At 43.7% G+C, this 21181-nt stretch overlaps 1 protein-coding gene across 1 annotated transcript in view; it reads right to left on the bottom strand.

The window, feature by feature from the left end:
* PPFIA1 (PPFI scaffold protein A1) overlaps positions 1-21181 on the bottom strand; it is a 101801-nt gene that overhangs the window by 55201 nt on the left and 25419 nt on the right. Inside the window, 3 exon segments of the mRNA XM_078148589.1 lie at positions 99-173; positions 867-1031; positions 1610-1711. Coding sequence (XP_078004715.1) covers positions 99-173; positions 867-1031; positions 1610-1711 — 342 coding nt within the window.

Raw genomic sequence — 21181 nt, 5'->3', positions numbered from 1 at the left:
GTGGCGGGAGGTGGGATACATCGGGATGAGGGTGAGGGGATGATCTCACGATCTCGGAGTGCTGTTAAAAGCTCCCTCCGAGGGGGGCATTCACTCACCTCTTTGTGGGTGGCACCCAGCTCTTCCTCCAGTAAACTACACCTTTCCAGGGCTACTCGTAACCGTTCTCTCACCTTTAAAATAAAGTGATAAACAAGTAAAATAATTGTCTAGGTTTCTACCTACAAGATTGGGGCTAACCTGGGCTAACTCTAACCTTGAAGAAATTTCCAGGGATCTATGAATTTAAGACTGGGGAAAAAATTACATCTGTATTCCAACCTAACTGGTTCCCTTTGTAATCCTTTGTATTTTATTTTATGTGTTCAGGAAAAAAAAAAAGATTCAGAGAAGGGGTATGTTGGCTTTGTGAGACTGCCCAAGGAGTCTATAACACAAAAAACAAGAAAAACACCTTCAGGACTAGGTGACTGTGCTAATACTGACAGGCTGAAATAGTCAGGAAAGAAAGTTAAATGCTTTTCCGTTTATTTCATCCCCAGCAAAGCTTCGCTTTATATGAAGGGCTCTAAATTCCAAAAAACCACTTATGCCTACCCATTCCTGCACAGAAAATCATTTCTGGTACACAGGTTCTGACTATTATAAGTCTAGAGATTATTTTAACACACAGAATCCTGTCTAGGGCCAAGAAATGCCTATTTTCTAAGCTGGAAAATCCAAGAGGCCAGGAGAGTCCCCTGGGATGAATTCACACAAGATACTGAGAAAGACGGTGCCTCCAGCCTGAACGGGTGTCGGGCAGCTGCTGGGTGACTGTGGTGGCGGTGGGGGCGGGGGGAAGGAGAAGAGCGCTCCCTAGGAACCTTTTCATCCAGGGCTTTATGGTGCTCAAACAGCGACTTCAGCGCCTTGAGTACTTCCACCTCACTGGACACTCCTGCGGGAGACTGCGCTTGTCTCTTCACAACTGTCATCCTTAGAGATCGCTCGTGTCTGGAGACGAGGCATTCCAAATGCTCCAGTAACAGCTGCGAGAGACCAAAACCAAGTCAGAAACAAGCCTGTCTGTACATTCTTCTTTAAGGCACAATCTTAACACACTAGCAGGCATACAGTAGGTGCTTGATAAATGTTTACTGGCAATTGGAAGACAGACGTGTCATTTGGAGGTTGGAAGGAATGGTTTAAGTCACAGCAATCTGCCCTATTAAAACAAATTTACACTATTTTAATCTAGTCTCTCAAGGCAAAAATACCAAAATGTAACACATAATCCAAACATAATCAATACGCTTGGCCCTGGGGATACAAAGAAAGGCAAAAACATAGCCCTGTCCCCAAGGAACTTACACTCTACTGAGAGTATAAATGGGGGTGGGGTGGGCCCTCCTATAGACTTGAACTGAACTGCCCGTTCACTTAGTCAATTACACAGTTACCGCATGAAAAACCCCAAAACTTTAAGAGCAAAGGGCGTGTCATCTTGCTCAGTGCCCATTACTAAGGAGGGAGGTGTTTCTTGTCACCCCTAAGCTCTCCTACAGAGGCCAGCCACCAGTCCACCCATCCCTCCATCCAGGACCCCGGGCAGCTGGGACTTACTAACCCGAGTATTGTTTCTCTCTGCTTTCAGCTCAGCAATTTCTTCTTCTCTTTCAAGAAGCTGTTCCCTGCAGACATTGAGTTCCTTTGTCAGGGCAGCAAACTCCTGGAAAAGGACAAACAGGAGGATGCTATGTAAGAAAAACAAATAAACCAGAACTTATTCAATTTCCCATCTTGTCCTTTCTGCACAAGAACCCTGGCGTCTGAGGCATTTGCTTCAGCCAATCCCAGGCTGTCACAGGGGAACCCAAGCCCACGCCCACGCCCACCTGTTCTCAGCCTAGATTTACTTCAGCATGCTTTTCAGGAATGCAAAGTAGAGGGAACTGCCTTACTTACAAAAACTCACAGGGTCTGTTTCAATTTTCAAACTGAAATAGATGAGACAGTTGTAAAGCAATATCCATGAATTTGATCTGGATTCACTTGGGACCCCTGACAGCAGGAAAAACGAAGTGAGAGACATCCAGAAGCATGCCAAAGAACTCCTCTGGGCAGATGTAGCTCTCCAGCTTCTCGTGCATAGTACCAAGAGGTCAAGAGAGCCTGCCCGGGCTGCCTCGTCCAAAGAAAAGCTGGAAGGCCTCACGGGTCCATGTCATACAAAAGCCAGGGCTCAGCACATGGTGAAGGTGGACAGATGCTGCTCTTAACACACCACTCAGTCTGTCAGCAAAAGCCCAGGAATCCAAGCACCACCAACCACAACCACAGGAGCCGAGCCCTGAGGGCCCTTTATGTGGACAACACAAGAAACACTCAAAGGCCAGCCAGTAGCAGCCACAAAGCAAAAAGAATTCTACTGGAATTTTCCATATAGCATTTAAACATTTTAATAGAATTAAAACATACTGATGTTAACATCTCTAAGGTTGCTAGGTTTCTTTTTAAAGCAAAAAAAAAAAGTTTTAATTAAAAGGGGCGTTTTCTTAAAAAAAAATCTGGCACTTAAAATGTGAAAAGACGCTTAATGGGGGGGGGGACCCCATCACAATATGTCCTATGAAACATGAAAATGAAAGAAATAGGCACTGAATAATACTAGTAATAACAGCGATAATTTTTATTTAGCACTTTCAAGTTCTGTAAAGCACTTTATATACATCCTGACACCCTGGTAGGGAGATTGCTGTAATTCTCTCCATTTTACAGAACAGAAAGCAGAGTGGGAGGGAGGTCACACACCTCCTAAGAATGGGACTGGGACTCCAAATGCCACTGACAGTGAAGGGCAAGACCGCCAGGAACGGGACATGACAAGGGGCAGTAATGTGTCAAAAGCCTAGAGAGGTGGGCCCAGCCAGATACTCGCTAGAGGCAGGTGCGGCCACAGGGGCCAAGAGCCACTTAATCTCAGTTCTTCCTCCAGGCAATTCTATAAAAAGAGGAGGTCCCCGCTGCTGGAAGAACCTACAAGCGTTTAACTAGAGCCAGCCACTTATGGGAAAGCTGAGGAAGCTGCAGCCAAGAGTAAGGACGTGCCTGGTGCAGGATCAGGGGCAGAGCTCGCCTTCCCTGCCCAGCCTTCTTGCCGTTCCTGTGCAGAGGGCTCGGGACACTGACGGAATCCACTCCTCTGAGTGACAGAGGCTCTCCCCAGAGAAAGTAACTCATTCTACACTTGAACTGTTTCTACTACATTACACCATCAATTAATTTCTGTTATTGCTGTACAGACTTTCTGTCACGTCTCATCTTCAGGGCCCCATGGACCAGACTGCCATGTTCTTGGCAGAGATATTGGAGTGCTTTGCCATTTCCATCTCGAGTGGAGTAAGGCAGAGACTCAGTGACTTGTCCAGGGTCCCCTGACTAGTAAAGTGTCTGAGGCTTCATCTGAACTCAGGTCTTCCTGACTCCAGCGCCAGTGCCCTATACAGTGAGTCACCTAGATGTCTCCAATCAATTAACTGAGCATTTATAAACTACCTATGTCTGCCAGATATTGGATACTCAATGTTTTTTTTTCCCAACAAAACACACACACACACACACACACACACACACACACACACACACACACACACACACGTTTTCACATGTGGCTTAATCATCCAACTCTTGCTTTAAAATTAGTCTTCTGCATATTTTTAAAGTTTTGAAAGGGCAACATTTTAATTTCTTGTTTCAAAGCACTTTTTTTTAAATTAGTGGCTGAGAAACCATTTCAAAACTGCACTCTTTAATTAATTTGTGACATATAGCCCCTGACCCTGCAGATCTGCACTGGGGGAGGCCTTTTCACATCATTAGCTCTCTAAACTAATGAAGCCACAGACAGAGGAACTTTAAAGAATGTATATGAAAATGGGCTCAAGATGCCAAGGTAAGAGAGCGTAGTGAGCCGAGTTCCTCTTCACAAAAGTCCTCTAAACAAATTTAGAAAATGCACTAGACCAAATCCTGATGGGGAAATCCAGGAAGAAGTCAGCAAGTCTTTTGGGAACCACACAGAAAAATGTGCAGACGCTGGAACAGACCCACCCGGCACCCAAGCAGAGAAACTGCATTTGGCCCATTCCAGGACACGGCCGCAGGGACAGGGGCAAACTGGAAGCTTTCTCAAAGTCATAGCTGCACGGTGGCCTGAGGAGCAGCCCAGTGCAGGGGCCCGGGTCTGGAGAAAGGAGCAAGCTCAGAAGGCAGCAGGAGCAGCAGTATGACTCAGACCCCAGCAACAGAGCAGGCTCTCATTTCCAGCATGTAGCCCAGCCTGCAAGAACATAACCAGCACGGGAATCCCAAGCCAAAGGGAAGCCCACAGCTCTGCCTGAGCTCAGCAGCAACAGTCTACTGCTCCGACCCAAAGCCAGGCCAGAAACTCGCTCAGAGCAGGAAGGCAGCAGTCAGACTTTGGCCTCCATGGGAGGCTGCAGGTCCTGCAATGACACAACACTCGACATTCCGAGAAGGCAGCAACAGGAGCAGCTCAGGCCCTTGCTGGAGAAGTGCTGCAGAGCCTCCCCTTAACAAAGGGGAGTCCAAAGTAGGCTGGAAAAAATGGGCAAACAAAAAAAGAACTGCACTCTTTAAGAGCTACTGCAATTGTGAGGAAGCTCAACATACAATCCAGAAGAGAGAGACTCCAAAACCTGGATAAAAATACAGCCTGGGCAAAAATTCAACTAGAACTCCTGGAAGAGATGGAGATCTAGAAAGAGAGTTTAAAACTGTGTTTATAAATGATATGAGAGCACGGGAAGGGGAAAAAAAGGAAAGGAAAGGAGAGCTATGGAAAAAAAGAACTGAAGGAGGAATTAACAGCTCAGTAAGAGGTACAAAACCATGCCCAAGCAACAAAATATTAAAATAAAGTCAAAATACTGGAAAAAAAAGAAAGAAAAACTAAGAAATCCATAGTGAAAATAAATGGCCTAGAAAACAGGTTGTGGAGGGAAAAAATTTAAGAATCATCAGACTAGCTGAATGTCATGACCCAGATATCATTATTTCAAGAAATTCTTAAAAGAAAACAATTCAGATCTCTTAGAACTAGAGGGTAAATTAGAAATAGAAATAATCGTGAGCAGAACCAAGAGGGCTCTGTACACAATAACAGCTACATTATGCAATGACTAAGACTGTTAAACTGAACCCTTCTCAGCATTACAGGGATCTAAGACATCTCCAGAGGCCACGGGATGGAAAATGCTGTCCACATCCAAAGAAAGAACTATGGAAGTCGACTCGCTTTCACTTAATTTTACCTTCAGTTGAATTTTGTTTCATCTTTCTGATGGCTCCTCCTATTGGTTTTAATTTTTACTTACAACTTCACTAATGTGAAAATACGTTTCATGGGTATGTAAATGTAAAGCCTATATCAGATTGTGCGCAGTCTTGGGGGAGGGTGGGGGGGGGAAGAAGGGGGAGAAAAATTTTCAACTCAAAAGCGTATGGAAGTGATTGTTGATAAATCAAAACAAATTAATAAAATTAAAAAAGAAATAGAAATAGAAATAATCCACCAGTTACCTCCCGAAGAAACCCCAAAGTGAAAAGTCCCAGGAACATCACTGTCAAAACTAAGAGATTCCAGGTCAGAGGGGAAAAAAAATATTACTACAAGCCAGAAATGAAGAATTCATGTACTTTGAAGGCACAAGTCAGGATCACACAAGATTGATGAGCCATACTATAAAGGAGAGGAGAGCTTTGAATACAAGCTTCCAGAAGGTTTATTGCCAAGAATGAACTACCCAGCAAAACTGAATATAATGCTATGGGGGGGGAGCCATTAATGAAAGAGTAGTTCCAATCATTTCTGTTAAAAAGACCAGCACTGCACAGAAAGGTAAACATTAATGAACAATGACAAAGAGTAAATATATGCTGCTTATATTCAAATATGGAGGGAGATGATACATGCATCCCCTCTGAGCCCAAAGATCATCAGGGGTTACAGAGGAAGTACAATATGACAAGGCCTAGGACTGGTTCTATTGTATTTTGATGATCTCAAAAATGGAATGAAAGGGGAAGAGAAATACACATAGGGAAGTGTGGGTGGGAAGCTTAAGAAATCCATTCAAGGAGGAGGGAGATGGGGAGAGTGGCTTGACACTTAAAACTCACTCTCAGCTGAAGTGGCCAAAAGAAGGAAGAATACACATACACACACATGCACACAACTGGGTGGAGAATACTCAGTAGGGAAACTGGAGGACCAAGGGAGAAGAGAGGAGGGGGAATTTTGAGGGAGAGTAGATTAAGGAAGGGATGAGTACTAAGCAAAACAAAATCTTAGGATGCATAAAAATGTATCTCTTTGAGGTGGCAAAGAATGGAAATCTGAGGAGGTGCCTGCCTAAAGAGGGAAAAGGGAGGGGCAGCTAGGTGGTACAGTGGATAGCACACCAGCCCTGAAGTCAGGAGGACCTGAGTTCAAATCCGGCTTCAGACAAAACGCTCGACACTTACTAGCTGTGTGACCCTGGGCAAGTCACTTAACCCCAATTGCCTTTAAAAAAAAAAAAGAGGGAAAAGGAGACATCCAGAAATGTCCCCCACCCCCTGCGGCACAACACAGCAGCACCAGGACTACATGGTTCTAGTAGCTCCTAACAATATCTCATTTCCCATTCTTCCTGACAAGGATTCAGAGCTGGCTCTACTCTTACCCTTTTCAGACATGATTAGAATTCGATTCTGACTCTTCGATGAAACACAGAAGGGAAAGGATAAAAAGATTTTCACAAAGTATCTGGGCAAGAGTCTGAATAAGAAAAAACATTAGGAGACTGTAAAAAAGCCTTCCCTCGTGGCTATTGCCCATTTATCCCATGGATAGTTTGCTTGAACATGTTTGCTGCCTTGTCTCCCCCATTTGATGGGGAACTCCTTGAAGGCAGGCACTGTCTTTTGACTCTTTTTGTATGCTTCATGCTTAGCACAGCATCCGTCACATGTTAGATGCTTAATACATGTTTACTGAATGAATACATTAATTGTAAGCTTTTAAAGCTTTGATTAAAATGAACTAAAAAGAAAAAAGCCTTCCTGAGGTAGAATTAATTGGCCAATAAAAAGGAAAAGACAGAGACTAGATGAAGTGAAACTGTACAGAAAACAAAGAAGAGAAAAGGGATTACTACAGGTCAGACACTTCCCTGTGCAAGCCCAGGACAGCTTGAGTGCTGGGGGAATGGGGCTGAGATACGCAGCCAGATGTCTGCGGTATAGGACACACTATAAACCCAATGTTCACAATGCAGCTATGACTACTAGTCTTGTTTTCGGGTCTTTTGTTTTTGTTTTGTTTTTTGGTTTTTTTTGGTGAGGGCAATTGGGGTTAAGCGACTTGCCCAGAGTCACACAGATAGTGAGTGTTATGTGTCTGAGGTCGGATTTGAACTCAGGTCCTCTTGACTCCAGGGCCAATGCTCTAACCATTGCACCACCTCGCTGCCCCTTTGACTACTATTCTTAAAGAACTAAAATAAATGATTTAAAAATCAATGACTGGGGCAGCTAGGTGGCGTAGTGTATCAATAGAGCCTCAATTAGCAAACTGTGAAATAACTTTTAAAATACCATATGCCTTACAGTTTTATGTGTCTTTATGCTAAAATGCTAGAGATTCACAAGAATCTCTAAGCAGAAAGAAGTAGACTGCTCTGAGAGTAAAAGAAAATGAAACGTATATAACAAGAACCAGCCTGCAAGGGGGAGCTTGCTTATGCACTACGGACTAGCTGAATACATCATCAATTCTTTAATTGGAGGGGTGGCAGTACTGATGCCAAAAAAGGTGGATGGGGGGGAGAGGGTCATTGAAATTTTCTCTAAAACATGTACAGAAGAGAAAAAAGGAAGCATAGTCAAGTAGGGTTTTTTAAAGTAATGTGTGGAATGCATCAGATATTTTTAAAAACCCCAAGAGGTATGAAATGGTGATTCAGTTTCATATACAATCCTTGGTTTACATTCTGCTCTTTTTTTTGGTGCTCAAATTCAAAATTAAAAACAAAATGGATGTTCTCCCCCATACCCTACCCCATCAAAGATCTCAACTCGGCCAACTCTGTCCACGTCTTTTCCTTCTACAAGTTTGTTAAAGGGCATCTACTGAGGGACACCAACGGAGCGCTCAGGCTGCCCTGTCAACCCTCAGCAAATGATCAGAATAGTTGGGGGAGCAGGGGTTGTTGTTTCCACCTATACATTTCTCTAACATTATAGCAAGTAACCAAAATATCTTTTCTACCCACAACGGTCACGGAACATGGCATACAGTGTCAGATTTTGATAGGTTTTGTTAAATGTTTTTTCTTCTTCCTTTCTGAGTTCTTTTTTTCCCTTTAAATCCTTTGTTATAACGGATGGCTCCCTTGTCTAAGTGACACAAAAACCAGATTTTCATAAAAAAACCCTTTTTTTAAAGGGTCTTTATTTCTGGGAGGAGTTGGTAGTCATTAAAAGAGCTTTGCAAATTTCCTGCAGGCAGTTCAGCCCACTTCGCTCCTCCTGCATAATTCTGGGCTTGCCTGTGTGGCCTAGCTCTCCTAGAATAAGCCACTTTACATTGAAGTAACTGCTGGTATTTCCCTCCTTCTCTGGTACTACTCCGTACCATAACAAAGTGATGGAATTCACATACAGGAGACCAAGACACCCTCAGCAATGACTTGCTTGAGTCATACTAAACCAAAAAGACAAAAGACAATGGAGGTGTAGTACATTCTTTGTAGGATCTCAGAAGCTGATGAAATGTCACCGGTTTACAATCTCAGTGAGAAATGGGATTATGTCCAGACATGGAGGGGGCAAGCTGAAACACCCAGACTGGCTGAGACAAGGAAGAACGGCAGCTCATGCGGGTAGGAATCCTCATTATCAAAGCTCTTCCTCCAACACTTCAAAAGATCCAAGATTTCATCCTGCCAGGGCAGGGGGCACCCTGCCACAACTGAATGGATGGGATTCAAGAGTCACTGTGGCCAAAAGAAATAAATCACTGGGGAGCCATACCTGAGTATGGCTCAGGATTATTCTCAAAACTTTTCATGCCAGCTCACACCTGAAGAGCACAGCCTTCAGGAACTTCCGCAGGATTGCCTCCATGGCAAGAGGACACACGTTTTAGGTGGCATCTCCTAACAGCTCCTTGGTATATATTCCTTGTACAAAAATATGCCATAAATCTTTGATATTTCAGTTAGCAAAGAGATGTGACAATCTTATTCAGACCTGGGCCAGTTTCACAATACAAGCTGATTTTCAGTATCACAGGTACATGAATAAGCCAAGCATCTCAAACCCTAAGTGATATTTTGTCAAGTGCCAAAGAATCTTCATAGATTACCTTGATAATGGGCATCATTTCAGAAACAGCTTCCTTAGGGGAAGGAAAACAAGCTGGTTAAGTAGTTATATATTAAGAATTACCTTTCTACCCTCTCAAATGCCTTCTTTCTAATGCTTTAATAGATTCCCCACGCTTTTGCCAGTCTACTCATTTGATTTATACCTCATAGGTCTTAGATGAATTCATTAGAGTGAAACCAGAAAAAATGCCCATCAAGGCATACATAACAAAGGCACTGAATGTGATTCAGCGATTCTACGGCATGAAAAGAATGGAATGGTGAACATAAGAAATCTTGGGAGTCAGGAGGACCTCGGTTCAAGTTCTGCTCCTGAAATACAGTGGAAGCATGGCCCTGAACAGTTTACTTCATCTCCATATCCTAGGAAACTCTCTGAAACCATCGATTACTGGTCAGTTCTAGTGGAAGAAAATTCCACGGTGGGAGATCCCTAGGCTTGACAAAAACCACAAGCCTGGATCCATCCCTCCTCCCAAAATAGAATTATCATATAGCATCAGCTCCCAAAAATCGTTTCATCCATTCCTAACTACTACAAGCAAAGCTCTGGTCTTAAAATACAGGTATGTACAAAACAACCTTGTCATGCAGCCAGCACAGCTGAAGCAAACCAGAAGCATGACTGCCTCAGTGTCTGGATTACCTTGTCCCTGTGCATGAGTGGTTTTCAAAATGTCTGCTGCTCTTAAAGGCTTATCAAGCTTATGGAGTACTTCTCAAACAAAAAAATGAAGAGCCAAAAGAATATCTTAGGATATAGGACTTCGGCTCTGGGGAAAATAAAATTTGAATTTAAAATCAGTCAGTAAACACTGCTTAAAAACATACTTCATCCAATAACTTAAAAGTAAGACAACAGAAACTAAACAGGGAAGTCTGGAGAGACATTCAGTTGGCCCTTCCAAAGGCTAACATTCCCAAAGCTATGTCTCTGTGGGATGTGGCTCAATGACCAGAGCCCAGGAGACCTGGAAAACTGGCATTTGCCCATCTGGGAATAAAGTTCCCTCCGTTCTCAGTCTCATCTTAGCACAACCGTTGGTGTTTTACCTTAGCCAGACTTAACATGGGTCAGCCAGCAACACGCATGGTGTAACAAAATGAGGTTTGTCAGAACCAATTCAAGTTTCAAAATATTTCATCAAACAGAATGTTTACAATAATAAAAGAAACCACTGCCAGGAGCAATGAATTCTTATTTCAAAATGTAAATTTAGTTATAAAGCTGATTATTCCTAAAAGCTTTATCTAAAAAAGTCAAGCAAAGTGTGACTCATGCAAGCTTTATTTCAGGAAATGACTTTTCGCACGGGCTTGACAATTTCTAAGTTCCTAATTTCTTGGCAGAAACACTTAACCATAGGTTCCTCATTAAGAACGATGGCTGTGCCATTTTTCATGGAGCCATGTGAGACAGATCCAAGAACAGCGTTTCCAAACTTGTTAGATCTTTTTCATTTCCAGGTCACTCAGCACTGCCCTGGGAGCCAGATGCCCAAGCACCCTGAATCTAAGAGAAAATAGTGATCGCGAAGTATCTGAAACAACACTATTTTCTCCCTTATTACTCTTGCATCGCCAAAACGCTTCCTTTTATCTTCTCTGCTCCTGGCTCCTAGCTTCCAAACCAGGCTTTCTCATCCTGGCAGTGTCTAGAACCTCCTCCCCCTTAAACATCCAAGCACTCTGGAGACATTCTCAAACTGGAACATCCCACCACCCCTGTGGTCTTTTCAATCTGTAACTTCTCTCTAAAAGGCCTACCCCTTCTTCCGTTAGTGAGTTTGTCTGGGAGCCTTTATTTGGTAGAGGGGCCCAGAAGAGCCTTCAGAGGCCAAACCCCTATGGACAACGGATGACCTGGCTTGAATTCATTTCTCAAAGAAGAATATACTTCCATGCTACCGTACCCTCCCCAGCCCAGGTTGCTATTTTAAAAACCCTGGTTCTCATTCCCCTCAACCTAGCTGGCCCATGTCCAATATCCCACTCTACAACTACCCAAACTTTCCACTGTATTCTCTCTAGTATACCTACTGCAAAGATAATGAACTAGTTTTCATCTCAATCTTTTTCCTTTTTCATTCCATCTTCTTGTAGTAACTGTGGCCTGGCTCCCTCCTGATAACACAGCTTCCCCGGCTACCCTTCCCAGAATGGGCTGCATTTCATGGTGAGGGGTGGAACTGGAATCCTCTTTGTTCCCCATTGCCACTTCCAGGATCCCCCTGTATCATTATCACTCAGGACTTGCCCCCCTTTGAGATTCCTTCAATCCACATTTCTCAACCACTCAAGATTCCGGTGGCTGCTGTCTACAGAACGTCCAGGACACTCACTGCCCAGCCACGGTCCTCTTCTCCCCATTTCCTGCTCCCACTCCTACAAGGGAACTTTTCCTCAAACCGCAATATAACCTCCCAATTCCTAACCTTGCTAAATGTGAAACAGTCATTCAGACCTTATAAAGCAAAGATTGGCAACTATGGTCAAAGTCATCTGCTGCCTGTCTTTGTACTCCTTGAGCTAAATGTGGTTTCCATTTTTATCAAGCACAATAAAACCATTTTAAAATATAAAAAACCATCCTTACCTCAGGAGAGGTACAAAAATAGGTGGCCCGGGCCCATAGGTGTAGTTAGCCTCTGGTATAGGAGAGGTAAATTAGATTCCAATACACAATGATCCTAACAAGAATCAAAAAATAAAGGGGCAGCTAGATGGCACAGTGGATAGAGCACCAGCCCTGGAGTGAGGAGGACCTGAGTTCAAATTCGGCCTTAGACACTTGACACTTACTAGCTGTGTGACCCTAGCAAGTCACTTAACCCCACTGCCTCACCCAAAAGCAAAAATAAATAAATGCAAGTCTTACTCCCCTCCTTCTTGGCATGAGCAGTCCTGCTACCAAAAATAACATCCTGGAGCAATCCTAGGGAAAGGTGAGATGCAGGAAAGGTAGGAATGATGGAAAGGAAATTATTAATACAGCAATGTAAAACTGTGTGTATAGAGATGTTTTTCTAGCAAGCAATAAATTCATTTATATTCCTTAAAGTGAGAAAAGAGAATACTTGCAGTGGGCATAAGAAAGGGTCACCAAAGTCACCAGCAGCCCCTATGAAAAGACACACTGGAAGCCTGGCTGTGGTCTACCCTCCAAGGTGGATTCAGGCCAGACTGGGAGAGAAACCAGCACAGAGTGCTAACACACCTGCCAGGCCTGCATTAGCTCTGGGAATACAAAAGAAAGTATTCCTACTCACAAGGGCAGAGAAGCATAAAAGGATAAGTATACACAGAACAAACAGAAAGAGAATAAATAGAAAGAAACACTAGATACAAAGCAGTTGGAGAAGGAAAGCCCTGGCCATTGCAGGGCTCAGGAAAGTCTTCATGGAGAAAGTGGTCACTGAGTCACTTCTTGAAGGAAGAGAGACTGCATTCCAGGCTGAGGGCAGCACTAAGTCTCAGAGAAGGGATGGAAGGTCATGGGTGAGGAACAGAGAGGTCACTTTGGCTGGACCCCGCAGTGTGAAAAGAGAACACTAGACAATTAAGCTGCAAAGGAAGGAGGTTTTGAAAGGCTTTAAAAGCTATGGGGTGGGGAATGGGGAAGACTGGGGAGAGTGTTTAAACCAAACAAAAGACATAAGAAAAGACAGGAGTTTTACATTCGATTCCAGAAGAATACAAAGCACTGGAGTGCCTTGATCAGATAGGATGCTAAAGGAAAATTATTTGGGGGCTAGTTTAAAGGAAGGACTTGGGCCAGGGATGCTAACTGGAAGGTGCTTGCAATAATCCAGGAACAAGTGATCAGGGTCAGAACTAGGGCAATGATTCTGGGAGGAGGGTGAAGATCCGGTATGTCGAAGAGGTCCAAGCGGCAAGATCTGGCTGCTAAACATCTACATGCACTAAGGAACAATGAGGAGTCAAGGATAACATGGGAGATGTGGAAGAATGGTGCTAAACTTGATAGAAATATGGCAGTTTGGAAAAGGAGAGGTTTGGGGATAAAATGAGTTTGATTTTGAGCATGAAGACTTCGAACTATCTATGCACTTTCAAACAAATTAATAAAGCTAAATTCCTGATTTATAAGGATATAAGCAATAAAGTCATTTCCGAATTAAAGGTCTTTGGAGGAAAATGACATTATTGGTGATACTGCTAATAATAGATAACAAGTGAACCAAAGAATCCATAAGAACTGGAAATAAACCATCCTCCATAATGCACTTATACTGTGCTTCTAACTCACATAAAGTGAGTTCTGAGCTTCATGCTGAAAAAACATGAATTTTTTTTCTGATTTAAAATATTTCATTCACACATCTACATACATGCCAACAAGGCACCTATTCCAACTGGCCAAGGCCTGAAAGCATCTCCAAAGATCAGGATGGAGAGCTCTCAGTTCTAAAACGTAGCAGTTCAAAGGCAGTTTTAGACAACTCCACCAAGTCCTCAATGGCCCCCACACAGCATGGCCATGCACCAAGGTTCTCCAAAGCAAATAGTATGCTTCGATCTGCATTCAAACTCTATAGTTCTTTCTTTGGATATGGATAGCATTTTCCATCATGAGACCTTTGGAGATGTCTTAGATCTTTGCATTGCTGAATTACACAGCTTTTAAACCAATCCAGATACACTAACAGAATTGTTGGCTAATTATCCATGTGAAATCCTGTCCAGGCACCACTGCGGGAGCATGCTGCTGGAGGAAGTGAATCCTAACAATCCTGCAATTCCTACATTCTCCTTGCTCCTCATGACAGCCCTGGACACACTATTATCCTCATTTTACAGACTAAGAAACTGAAGCAAAACAGAGATCAGCTGCCTTGCCAGGGCACCCAGTGAGTGTCTGCAGCCTGACATAAGTTCCTTAAGAGCAGGGAATTTTTGCTTATTTGTATCTCCCCAGCACTATGCACAATGTATACCACAAAGTAAGTCTTCTATCTGTTTATTCAAAACAAAGGAATAATAGAGGGGAAAATAAATTTACTCTGACAGGAGACAAAATTGAGCCCGGTCATCTAGAAGGCATTTAAGGATAAAACTGGAAAAAAGACAACAAACAGACAAAAAGATGGAAAAGATCTGTGAAAGTAACTCTTTTCTCCAACAATGACAGAAGAACCACCATACTTAGTCAATAATCATTTCTCAAGCATTAAGTTACCAAGAACTATGCTAAGCATAAGGATACAAAAGGAAGCTAGGTGGTGCAGTGGAGAGAACGCTGGGCCTGGAATCAAGAAGACTCATCTTCCTGAGTTCAAATCAGATGCTTACTTGCTATGTGACCCTGTGCAAGGCACTTCACCCAGTTTGCCTCAGTTTCCGCATCTGTGAAATGAGCTGGAGAAGGAAATAGCAAACACTCCAGTATTTCTGCCAAGATCATAGAGTCAGGCACAACAGACCAACAAGAAGGATACAAAGAAAGGCAAAAACATGGTACCTACCCTCAGAGAACTCACAGTCTAATGAGGAAGATAACATGCAAAAAAATGTACATGCAAGAAATAAACCAAGGCAACAGAAGGTAATCAGGGAGACTGAAGGGACAGAGGGAGATAAAGAAGCTCAGAAGAGACCTCCAGCAGGAGGTAGGATTGGAGCTGAGTCTTAGAGGAAGCCAAAGAATCTAGGAGGGAGAGTATTCTAAGCATGGAGGCAGCAGTGAAAATGCACTGAGTTGTTTTTGTTGTTTTTCCCCCAAGTGAGGAATCTCCCTCTGTAACTTACAGTATTTTAGCACAGGTTCATGACCTGGGGTTTGTGAAGGTAAAAAAAAAAAAACCAAACAAAACATTTTGACAACTATATTTCAATATAATTTGTTTCCTTCATAATCCTACATGTTTTATTTTATGCATTTAAAAATACTGTTGTAAGAAGGCACAGGCTTCATCAAAGAGGTCTATGACACAAAAAAGGTTAGAGACCCCCGTCTTGAGAGTTTCCAAGAGCTCTAAGAGATCAATCAAGTGACTTATCCAAGGTCACAGAGCTAAGTATATGTCAAGAGGTTGGCTCTCTATCCACCAGGCATATAGCCTCTCATATATCTTATTATAAATTAATAAGCTGATGAAAGACTTGGCTACCGGAGCAACTAGGTGGCGCAGTGGATAGAGCACCGGCCCTGGATTCAGGAGGATCTGAGTTCAAATCCGGCCTCAGACACATAACACTTACTAGCTATGTGACCCTGGGCAAGTCACTTAACCCCACTGCCTAAAATAACAGAACAAAAAAAAAAGACTTGCCTACTCTGACAATGATTCAAGACAATTGCAAAGGATTCATGATAAACAGAAAAATGCTATCCACCTCCAAAGAGAGAACTGATGAACTGAGTACAAACTGAAGGGAAATCTGCCAAAGAAGATGAAACAGTATCAAAGATGCATGTAGAGGGGTTTGCCCAGGCCAGGACAAGGGGTCCACACCTTCCTGGGAGGGGAAGAAGATGAGGAGAGGGGGAGGAGAGGGAGCTCCCAGCAAATGGCCTCCGTTTTTCTCCAAGCACGAAGCGAGGTCTTCAGGCAAGGGCTAGAGAGGGGAATGAAGAACCACAGGAGACTTACAGAGGGATAAACAAGGGAAATAAAGGACTGCTTTGCTCAAAGAGAAGGCTCCATTAAGATTATGTCACATAATCCGTAGAACCGATCAGCAAGGTTGTGTGGTTCTCTTCGAATGTGATGAGGAGCAAAGACAGGGGATAGTGGCAAAGATCCAAGGTTGGGGTCAGCAAGAAGACACGGGGGGAGGGATCTAAGCATTCAGCTGCAATGATTCACTGAGAAGTCTGGACAGGGAAGGAGAGGTTCAGGACAGAGATGACAGCATGGGATTCAACGAAGAACAGGGTAGGGTTAGGTACCATAAGGCAGAGAAAAAGATGGGATGATAAAAGATGGATATTTACATAAAGGAATCTCCAAGTTCAGGAGACATGAAGTAGAACCCTGGCGGGTGATACCAAGTTCAAGGGTCTGAGCATCTCCATGTGGCTGGGGTAGAAGGAGAGAGACCATGGGAGGAGGAAAGGAGGAAAGCATCCTTGAGATGATAGATCCAAGAGTTAAAAATGTTGAATGGGTAATCAGTCTGGATGGAAGGACCTCAAAGACAGAGGCTGCTGAGTAACGGTGGCTGAAGGAGAGTCTGGAAGTGGCAACAGAGAGCATAGAGCCATGCATGCCATCACAGCCAGTCAGCCAAGAGGCAGGAGGGGAAGTGTGTCCAGTCCTGGGAAGGGCAGTGAGGGGAGCAGCATTACCAGGAAAGGGCTCAGGCTGCAGAGGAGGAAGACGACGGAAAGAGTGAGAGAGGGAAAGGTTCAAGATAAAGGCAAGTGTGTTAATAATGGAGCACAGCGGAAGGGGAGGCTAGACCTGAAGAGAGGCAGTCAATAAACATTTACCAAGCACTTACTACGTGCCAAGCACTGAAGACACAAAGGTAGAAAAGTCCTGCTCTCAAGGAGCTCAACAGTCTAATGGGGGAACAACATGAAAACAATTACGCATAAACAAGCTATTACACAGGAAAAAGTGGAAACAATCTAGAGAGAAGCCACTAGAATTCAGAGGTTTACGCAAAGGCTAAGACTTGAAGGAAGCCAGGGAAGCTGAGGAGAGAGAGCATTCCAGACAGAAGGGAAAGCCTGAAGCCACAAAACAGAGTGCCTTCCTCAAGAAACAGCAGGAGGCAAAGCGTCACTGGATCAAAAAGAAGACTGGACAAGTAGAGGAGGGCAGTTCATAAAGGGCTGAGGGGAATGAAAGGAAGAAAGTTTACTACAAGGAATGAATGATTCCCTGGGAAGAGAAGAGGGAGGTATATGGTCAGAATTGTAGTTAGTGTAAAAATCTACCAATAATCTTTTAAAGGACCTGGGTTAAAATACTCCCTCTGAGACTGTAATAGTTGTAGCAGCACAGGCAGCTCACTTAACTTCTCTGATCTTTCATTTGTAAAATGAAGATAATAGCTACGGGATCTATTTCAGATGGTTATAAGGCTTAAATGCAATCACAAAGGGAAAATGCTGAATCAATTTAGAATTTACATAAACACACACATGGCTTGAGATTTCTTCTATGTAGTGAACTTCCATCATGAAAATTCCCTCCATCTATTCAAATAGGGAAGAACTATCAGTAACTGAAGAGTACTGGAGAGCAGACTGGGTCAGTAAGACCCCATTATAGTCACTTCAGAAGCAAGGCAGACAATCAGAGTACTGAGAGTTGGACAGATCACAACATCTATGTAGTACCCAGCCCATACACCAAAAGAACTGCCACTGTGACATGGCCAGTAAGTGACCACCTATCCGTTATTTTCTACTTTAAACAGCAGCTATCCCATTCCACTTCTGGATATTTCCTTGACATCAAGTCAAAATTGGTATGTCTGCATGAGTTCTGATGTATAATGGGTATCCTATTTCGTAGATTCTCAACGGGTCGGGAAGGGGGAACAACCAAGGACTGAAAACAAAAATAACATTTTAATAAAAGTCTAGATGGGCCTATCTGCCACCTCTTTCCCCCTAGGCCTAATTCCTCCTCCACACACCTGTCCTTCAAATCTGTCCCATTATTAGAGGACGAAAACCCCTAGCTCCTTCGGGCCATCCCCACACAACTCTAGGCCCTTGACCATCCCCGCTGTCCTCCTCTGAACCCTCCAGATGACCAATGTCCCCAAACTGAGACAGCCAGAGCTGAACCCAACGTTCCAGTAAGAGGCCTGAGAAGAGCAGAGGACAGCGGCACGAGAACCCCCTTTAAAGGAGTCCCAAATCAGATCTGGTTGTCTCTGTTTCCTATCTCCTCCGTGTCTCCAGCACCTGACTCCTCCTCCCACTCATACCCACATCCAGCGCCCACCTCAGCTGGAGCTTTCAGAGCCCCTGGAGATCAGCCTCCTATTGTTCTATGGGTTAGTCCAGTCTTATAGCCAGATGCCAAAGGGATGCTCCTTCAGCACAGATCTGACCCTGTCACTGTGATTAATGAACGCCAAGAGATTAATGTAAATTCCTGCTTTGCTCTTCAAGTGCTTCACAGCCTATACCTTTCTACCCTCTGACATGCCTCAGTAAGGCCAAAAAGGCCTTTTGGTTCCTTGGGCCCAATACTCCACCCCACTTATCTCCCCTTCTCTGCCAGGCAGTGTCACACACCTGGCCTGCTCACCCTGCTTACCTCTCCACCACACAGACACAGAGCAAGCCCTAGCTTCCAGGAAAGCCTTTCTTGATGCCCTGAAGCCGTGCTCCTCTCCCTCCTTAACTTCCTTCCATTTGACTAGTCTTTGTGCTGGATAAACCTCTAGGCTTTTGTCTTTCAAATCAGAAGGTCAGCTGCCTTGTGGGGACATCCTAGGGCTTCCACACATACTTGTTGGCTAATCAAACCTGCTCAATCTTTTTCCAAACTACTCGCTAACTGGCAGTAAGAAGAATAGGAAGTGACATGGTCAGACCTGTGCTTTACAGAATCCCTTTGGTGGCCAAATGGAGAATGGACTGAAGTGGGGAGAGACTTAAGGTGGACGGACCCCTCTAGCAGCTTTTTCAACAGTCCAGGTAGGAGGTGATGGGGACCTGCACCAGGGTGGGGGCAGTGTCAGAGGAGAGAAGAAGGCACATTGCAGAAATGGTACAGAGGAGAAATCGACAGGTCTTAGCATCTTGTTGGATGTGGGGGGTGAGAAAGTGAGAAATCAAAGATGACTCGGGGTTGGGAGGGTGATATTGCTTTCTACAGTAAATGGAGAGAGGGGTGGGGAGCAAGTTTGGGGGAAAGATAATGATTCCATTTTGGACATATTGAGCTTAAGCTGTCTACTGGACATTGGTATGAGATGTCTGAAAGGTAGTTGGCGATGAGAGACTGGAGGTCGGCAGAGGTTAGGGCAGGAGAAACATCAGCACAGGGACAGATGGTCATTAAACCCTTGGGAGCTGATGAGATCACCCAGCAAGGCAGTGTAGAGGGAGAAGGGCAGAGAGCCCAGGACAGAGCCCTGAGGGACACGTACCACATACGGTGAGAGGGTGTGATGTGGAGGAAGATCCAGTAAAGGAGACAGAGAAGGAGAGGTCAGAGAGCTAGGAAGAGAATTGAGGGGGAGGGGGAGGGGGAGCCGCAGGGGGCCACACACAGGGAAGGTGTCCCAAAAACCTAGAGAGAAGAGAGGATCATGGAGGAGAGAGTGATCACTAGTGTCAAAGGCTGCACAGAGGTCTAGGAGGGTGAGAGCAAAGAAAAATCTTAGGAAAGAGATGAGGGAGATGGGGGGGACCTCTGAGTAGAGAAAAGGGGAGGAATTTGAGAAATGATGTGGTGCTCTATCTATAGGAAAGTAAAGGGGGTGAGGAATTTTTAAAGACAAGACAGCGCCACCTTGCAAGATTCTCTGCCAACCTGTCCTGTCACATGGTACAATTCCCAAGGTCTCATCATCTTGGGCCTTTTGGGACTAGATGCTAAACCCTTTGGGGGCCATCACACCACCTCCAAATTCAGACCGTCTTCACCAACCACCAACAATGTTGCCTCCAAATGAAAAATTCCTAGTTCTTTCTTAGCTAACATTACTTGGAAACTAGACATGGAAGAGTAAGGAAGTAGGAAAGTCAAAGATGACTCCAGAATGATGAATTTTGGAAGGATGAAAGAAGTCTGAAGGAGGGAAGATGAGGTCAGTTAGGGACACACTGAGTTAAAGATTCAAGTGAGATATCCAAATGGGCACATCCAGCAGGCAGTTAGACACTGGAAGAGCCCAAGAAAAGATTCAGACCAGCTATAGAGACCTGGAAGTCATCAGTATTTGGGTAACAACTGAGCCCATAAGCTGATAATATCACATAAGAAGAACAGGAATTCATCAGAGTTTGGGGGGGTCCCCTTTGCAATAAAAGAGAAATAACAGATTAGGCTACAGTATTTCCAGGTTCTAGTGGCCTCCAAAGCTCCCCACCCTGAACTGACCTTTCCTACCCCTCAAAACATGGCCAATTAATCTCACTGAGATCTAGCTAAATGTGACTATTTATAAGATAGGTGGTTAAGGTTACAAATGTCATCTGTCCATAATGCAAACTGCTTTTACTGTGCAAAGTTTAACTAAACCAAATAAGGGTTAACCTTGTGACCTTGATTTTATTAGCCCTATGCAGAGGTTTCAATAAAATGCGTGCAGATTATCAGTCATTTATACCTTTATACTTAAAACTGGAAACATCAATTTTTAATAGCAAAATATATTTATTAAAATGATGTTAGAATATCTATAGCACATGGCTTCGAAGAGAATCTTCACAACAGTTATACTCTAGGCATTTTCTCAATCTAGACCAATGATGAGGATACAGATAGCTTCTGCCTCAAGCCTATCACACACTCTTGCGTTCCATGGGCAACTTAATCCGTTTCAAATTTACATCTCCCATCTCTAACATCTTTGCAGGTCAGGATCGTTTTCCATTTTCCAACAGCATTTCAAAATCTCTGTGTTACTCAGATGCCAAAAGCGATTATCCATCATAGCTTTTTTTAAACCCATCCTTCAATTAGTGTGATACACATGTCCTAGTTGTTTTCCCCACATACAACTGTATGGGAAATCCCATATTTAGCTGTCATAATAATATTCAGACTGTTTATTGATTTTGCTGACACACTGTCACCTGTATT

The sequence above is a fragment of the Phascolarctos cinereus genome, unplaced genomic scaffold, assembly GCF_003287225.1.
Source record: "Phascolarctos cinereus isolate Bilbo 61053 unplaced genomic scaffold, phaCin_HiC Scaffold_9;HRSCAF=440, whole genome shotgun sequence".
NCBI classification, from domain to species: Eukaryota; Metazoa; Chordata; class Mammalia; order Diprotodontia; family Phascolarctidae; genus Phascolarctos; species Phascolarctos cinereus.
Note: the sequence above shows the minus strand (reverse complement) of the source record. Positions and strands in the feature narration are given on the sequence as shown.